At 39.6% G+C, this 6,414-nt stretch overlaps 1 protein-coding gene across 1 annotated transcript; it reads left to right on the top strand.

Annotated features, from left to right (window-relative positions):
• Positions 1-3,629: 3,629 nt before the first annotated feature.
• On the top strand, positions 3,630-4,642 carry LOC136836178 (uncharacterized). Its single transcript, XM_067100176.1, has 2 exons — positions 3,630-3,770; positions 4,040-4,642. Exons 1-2 carry the CDS (start codon positions 3,630-3,632, stop codon positions 4,640-4,642), a joined length of 744 nt encoding a protein of 247 aa, XP_066956277.1.
• The last annotated feature ends 1,772 nt before the right edge of the window (positions 4,643-6,414 follow it).

Raw genomic sequence — 6,414 nt, 5'->3', positions numbered from 1 at the left:
AGGTAAAATTACCCTATTCCTCTAGGAAGGAATGCCAAAATACACTGGTGAGTGGTGAAACTTGCTGAGTGTTACTTAGAAGCTCATGGGATAAGCACAGTGAAATGCCAGAAGGCAATGAGCTATTGTATGGAAAGACAGTGAGAGGGATGGTGCCAAGTCTAAGGGATTATGAACTGGAGATTGTGAGAATTGAGTATACACAACCTGACAGTATGTGTTGGCACTGATGAATCACCTTGAAGAGATATGTCAACTAGCCAGGGAGAGTTTGCATATGGTACAGGGATGCCAGAGGCATTACTCTGATAAGAGGACCAGAGATCTTCAGTGCAAGTTGAGACAGAAAGTGTTTACTGTTATCAACCAAAGAAAACAAGTCAATGCTTCAGTGGAGAAAGCCATACAAAATCAAGTTTGATGTTGGTGGCGAAATGAAGACTCCTCATACAAACATTTTGACTACCTATTATGAGATGGAAATGGACTCATCAGTAGCAATTGTTAGGGAAGAAGAGAGATGCTTAAGTACAACTGTCATTGAGGAGGAAGCAGATGAGCTCTTGCTACAATTTCATCCACAGAAGGGAGAACAGATGTACCAAGATGTGAACATTAGCACTAACGTAGGTGAGCACTAGAAGAAGTAAGTATTCCAATTACTGTTAGAACATCAAGACATATTAATCACCAATCCAGGAAGGATATTGTTGGGAGCACATCTCATCAAAGTGATGACAAAGTTGGAGCAAAGATGTATCCTTCACCTTATGCTACTAAGGAACTGATCCAGGAAGAGGCTGAGGACATGCTAGAAATGAGAATCCTCATAAGGTCAAATTCTGTATACTGTTCACAGGTAGTAATGGTGAGGAAAAAGGATGATCAAACATATTTTTTGTGGACTACTACTCAGTATATGCAGTGACCAAGTTAGATAAGAAACCAATGGCAAATTCCAAGGCTATGATGGTGAAACTTTTCAATGTAATTTTTGCAAAGGTTGATTTGAGCAAGAGATATTGGTAAATCCCTATGGAAGAAGCTTCAGAGGAGAAGCTGGTTTTCACAGTGTTGATTGGTTGATACATGTTCAAGAGGCTGCCATTTGGATTGATGAACTCAGCAGCCACTTTCAACCATTTTGTGGACATGTCCATTCATTCAGCATCAATAGGGGGAGCACATGAATTGGCTGAAGGACCTATCCCAGAGAGTGAGGGAGGCAGGACTGACTATTTAGGCTTCTGAGTGTCATATCAGATTCAGTGAAGTAGAGTTCCTCAGGCACTAGGTCAGCGGTAATAGGTTAGCCAAAGATGCAGCAAAACTGATGAAGATCCTGGATGCATTCCTGGGATTATCAGGCTACTATAGAATGTCCGTGATCACCTACGCAAATCTTGCAACTCCTTTGACCGATTTAATGATGGTGGGTTACCGAACAAAGTGGATTGAAGAAGGTTTTGGGAAATGAAGTGATACTATGTGTACCAGACTTCAATGAGACTTTCATCATGAGGACAGATGCATCAAATGAAGGATTGGGAGGCATACCCGTGAAGGAGTTTGGTGGTGGCATATTTCCAATTGCTTTTGCAAATAGGAAACTAAAGAAAAACGAGTGTGACTACTGCACAGTTGAAAAGGAATGTCTAGCAGTAATAATTACATTTTAGTGATTCTACCTGTACTTGTATGGAGCGGATTACTTGATGTAAATGGACCATAAACACTTTCTTACATCTAAAGATGCAAGAATAAAAGTCCAAGGATTATGAATGTAAAGCCAATGTTTTGTGAAAAGGTTCAGCCTACATGTCATTTCCGATTTATGATCTTCCAATAAGGTATAAGCTCTGGAAACCACTTGGACCTTATTTAAATTCTGTATTTGTAAAATTTCTTTTGGATTATAATGAATATTTTCGTTGCATGCTGTCACACTTTTGTGCAATTTGGTTCTCAGGTAGCAGTGGACAGTGGCTTTATATAACGTGTGATTAAAAAATTCTTCCCATATATAGATATGTAATGTTTATTTCAGTGCTTACGCCACAATGTAATACTGAAGGTAGATGGAATGGCTTCTCACTGATCACAGAATTTTGCCCAACGCTCACACAGTAACAGCAATAAAATACTTGTATTGAGTTGAAAAACACTAAATTTATCTTCTCTCCAGCTAAAGTACACTTAAGAGATCACACAAGATGATATGTCTATGCAAGATGATTGGTGACTTGAGATTCCCTACTCTGTTAGGTGTGGGATGGTATTTTCTGAATGAATGTCATCAGTTCTTACACTTTCTGATCCATACTACACAACTATAGAACTAAAATATTACATAATCTCAAAACATGCAACAGAAACTAGAAATTCTGGAAATCTCTTGAATGAACATGCTGTTCAAAATTTCTTAGAAAATTGACGTAGTTTTAATGTAACTGAATAAATCACAGTATATTTAACATATTATTAAACAAACATCTTTCTCAAAAATATGAATCGTTGTGAAAATAACTTATATCAGTCAAAATTCCAGAACATTTTAAGGTAAGTTTCAAAAATCCTTTTGAAAATCATACACTAACCCAGTTGGCTGAGTAACATAGAAATAAAATGGTACAATCACATAACTTGTATGTTGACATCAATCCCCACTTGATAAAAATGTTTTATAACTTTTCTTAGGACATGCCCCACTTAAGAAAAACTGTATCACAATATTTTCTTCAATTTAATCTTTTGAGGTTGTAGGGGGCCCTCCAGGCATCTGCCATCAAAAACAACAAGCTTGACCTACCGCAGACCACCGCTTTTCCCCAGAAAACACAAATCAGGGACAGACGGCTAAAGCAGTGATTTTCGTGTATTTTCAGAAACTTTCCATACATCATTTGTAAAATCAAAACCATCTGTAAATGTAAAATGCTTCAAGCTTTCGAAGCATATGTAATGGAGAATTCTCCTTATATTGTACAAAGAATTGTTAGCTGTTTTCCAGGTGTGAGAAAATACACCTAAGCATAAAATTATGCCTTTCTTGCTCTGATGTTAGCATGTACCTTTCCATTTGCAAAGCTTATGTCTAGTCAGAAATTTGTGACAATAAGCCAGTAAGTACCAAGATGTTGCATCTTACTCATCCCGTCTCTACACTGGTGACCACTGAGATGACCAACACTACCAACCCAACCAGCGACATTGCCGCAGCTGCATCCGTCCACCTGCCTTCATTCATGACACACAACCCAGAAGCCTGGTTTTTCAGAGTTGAGACCATCTTCAGATCCAAGAAGATCACAGTATCATCATGCAAAGCCAATGCCGTCCTCGAGTTCGTGCAGGACGTCTTTGAACAAATCACAGAATTGCTAACCGAACAAAAGACCCCCGTCACATACAAGACATTGAAAGCACAAATGAGGTTGTCCTTCAGCATGACCCCCGGCCTTCAGAGCTAGGAAATTTCTAGACAACATAGGATCAGCAATAGGGGACCAACGACCATCAAACATCTACAAACAGCTGCAATGGCTAATAACGATCCCCATCACAGACAAGAGGTCCTCCTGACAAAGTTGCCATGCTAACAAGTCACTGCTATACCCAACACATCCACCATGCCCCTCGACAAATTCCTGAGAATGGTAGATGCAGTTCATCTGGCATGGACATCATCAGAACCCACTCAACCACCTGTAGCAGCAGCCAACCCACAACCACAGCAGCAAAACGACACAGAAACAGACAGCGAGCCAGAGGTCCCTGTCGCTCCCATACACTGCTTCCTAAACTACAGGAAGGAGAACAAACATAAACATACAACCAAAAAAAGAAGAATGTCCGAAGGGCCTATGTTTTTTTCACTGGAGATTTGGGAGTGAGGCCTGAAAATGTGAGAATGGCTGCCTGCTATCAAGAAACATGCAAGAGGGCCACAGCAGCAGCCCAAGCAACTAACCGTCAGTGATGGGCAGACTGGGTGCCTCGTAAAGGGGAAGGAGTCTATCTTTCGCTGTCTTTCTTCTAGGTACAACCAAAAACAGTCCACGTTTCTATGTCACAGATGACATGTCCAACACACAGTTCCTCATCGACACGGGCACATGTAAGTCATTTGTTCCAGCCAACCCAAATGAATGCCTCAACCCTACACCCAGCACTCTCCAGGTCTATTGCCAGTGGTGCCGCTCTTAAAACGTATGGAAAAAGAACTATGAAATTATCGTTCAACGGCAAATCATACGGTTGGACATTCATCACAGCAGACGTCATAATTGCACTACTAGGAGCAGATTTCCTGAAAGCCCACGACATGCTAGTAGATGTAGCAAGACAGCAGCTAATTCAGAGAGACGGCCCTAAAGCACCCGTCACTCCAAGAACAATAGCAAACCTCATATCAGGACCAGAGATCTGTCGCCTCTTTCAGGAAGTTCCTGAAGTATTCAAAGACGTCCTCCAGCACGACCTAACAAGCCTTGCAACACACAACATCAAGCACCACATCATCACCGAGGGTTCTCCCGTCCACGCATACTTCAAACATTTGGCCCCGGACAAACTAACCTACGCCAAACAAGCATTCCACGACATGGAACTGGCAGGAATCTGCCAGAAAGCCTCCAACTAGTGGGCAGCCCACTACACATGGTGCCTAAAACAGATGGTACATGGTGGCTCTGCGTGACTACCGATGACTCAATGTCAAAACCGGACCAGACAGATACCCCAGCCTAACATTGCAGACGTAACAAACCAGCTAGAAGGCACCAAAGTATTCACAAAAATTGACCTTATGAAGGCGTACTACCAAGTCCCGGTAGCAAAGGGGATAAAAAAAAAAAAAAAACAGCTATCATAACCCCCTTCGGGACATACATCTTTAACTACAGCTGTTACGGCCTTCAAAATGCTGGTACGACCTTCCAGCACCTAATGGTTGAGATACTGGGAGAATTGCCCTGCTGCATCGTTTACGTCGACAATATCCTGATATTCAACCCCAACTATAAACACCACATAAAAGACATAAGGCAAGTGCTGGAGAAACTTAAAGAAAACGTGCTAGCAGCGCGGGAAGATAAATGGGAATGGGAGAAAACTACAGTAGAATTTTTTGGCCATCATATAAGCCCCTAAGGAGTCAAACCCCTACCAACGAAGGTCCAAGCTATCACTGATTTCCCAAGACCAAACACCATTAAAGTGATCCAAGAATTTGGTGGCATGATCAGCTATTACCACCGATTCATACCCAATCTAACAGAAATCATGTCCCCTTTATGAATGCTTAAAGGGAAAACTAAAATCTTTATGCTGGGCTAATAAACAAGAAATGGCAACTGGAAATATGCCATCAGCAAACCCATGCATCTGTCCTCATGATTAAAGTCTCATAATGAAGGGATGGGAAACCTTTTTGTGCATGAAGGCCATCTTACAATTCATCATCCCTCACAAAGGCCGCATAGAACAATTTTTTAAAGTTATTTTATTCCTTAAGTAATTTATTAGTAATCTAATAAAAAAAGACAGGTTTATAGAAATCGAAAGCATAATATTTTCAAATACTTTTATTTAAGTAAGTACTTTTTATACAAGTATATGTAAATGAATAACATCGACAACAGAATTTTCAAATATTTTATTTAAGTAAGAAGTTTTCAAAGTAATAAGTAAATGAATAATATCGAAAGCATGACATTTTCAAATTATTTTAATTAAGAAAGAAGGTTCTTTGTATTCAAGGAAAAAGTAAAGGAATGATAATCTTATAAAAAGATAGCATATAAACATCGAGAATATAACATTTTCAAATATTCAGTATACAGTAGGCAAGCATGTACATTTTTTATGCAAATTAATGACTTCTTGAGTTTGCTTCTTTTGAGAAAGCATTTTGATATCAGGCTCTAACATGGTCGTTCTTAGTCTCAATTGGTCCTCCAAATGCTCGTCTGTCAACTGTGTTCCAGTGAATTCTTGACTTGCGCCGAGTACGAAAATGTGGATTCACAACAAACAGTATATTGAAGAAAAACAGGATATCAGTCGTCGTGCATGTTCACAAGACAAGAATATTCTATCGCGTTTTTCCAAATTTCGACGGGATTTTCTCTCTTGTAAAACAGAGACTTTAGGATATTATCCTCAGACATTTCAATAAGCTCCATTTGTAACTCTTCAGGAGCTTCTGATGCATCAACCAAGTGAGGTTGAAAAGCAAGTTTCAGAGGGATGTTATGCTTTTCAAAATCATTGAATCTTTTATTGTATACTTCTATCAATGTGTCTAAAACCGACTCATATTCTTTAAAATATTCATAGATATCTTCAGTTTCACTCATTACCTTCGTAAGCTGGGGAAAGTGTTCTTCTGAAAGTTTTAATTGAGCCAAAAGG

The sequence above is a fragment of the Macrobrachium rosenbergii genome, chromosome 56, assembly GCF_040412425.1.
Source record: "Macrobrachium rosenbergii isolate ZJJX-2024 chromosome 56, ASM4041242v1, whole genome shotgun sequence".
Classification (NCBI taxonomy): Eukaryota; Metazoa; Arthropoda; class Malacostraca; order Decapoda; family Palaemonidae; genus Macrobrachium; species Macrobrachium rosenbergii.
The sequence above is the reverse complement of the archived record's forward strand: the minus strand, read 5'-3'. Positions and strand labels throughout refer to the sequence as shown.

Coding starts and splice junctions, on each gene's coding strand:
- LOC136836178 (XM_067100176.1), top strand. CDS start 3,630: ATGCCCCTCGACAAATTCCTGAGAATGGTAGATGCAGTTCATCTGGCA. Junction 3,771..4,039: donor AAACAGACAGCGAGCCAGAG/GTCCCTGTCGCT, acceptor TCTTTCTTCTAG/GTACAACCAAAAACAGTCCA.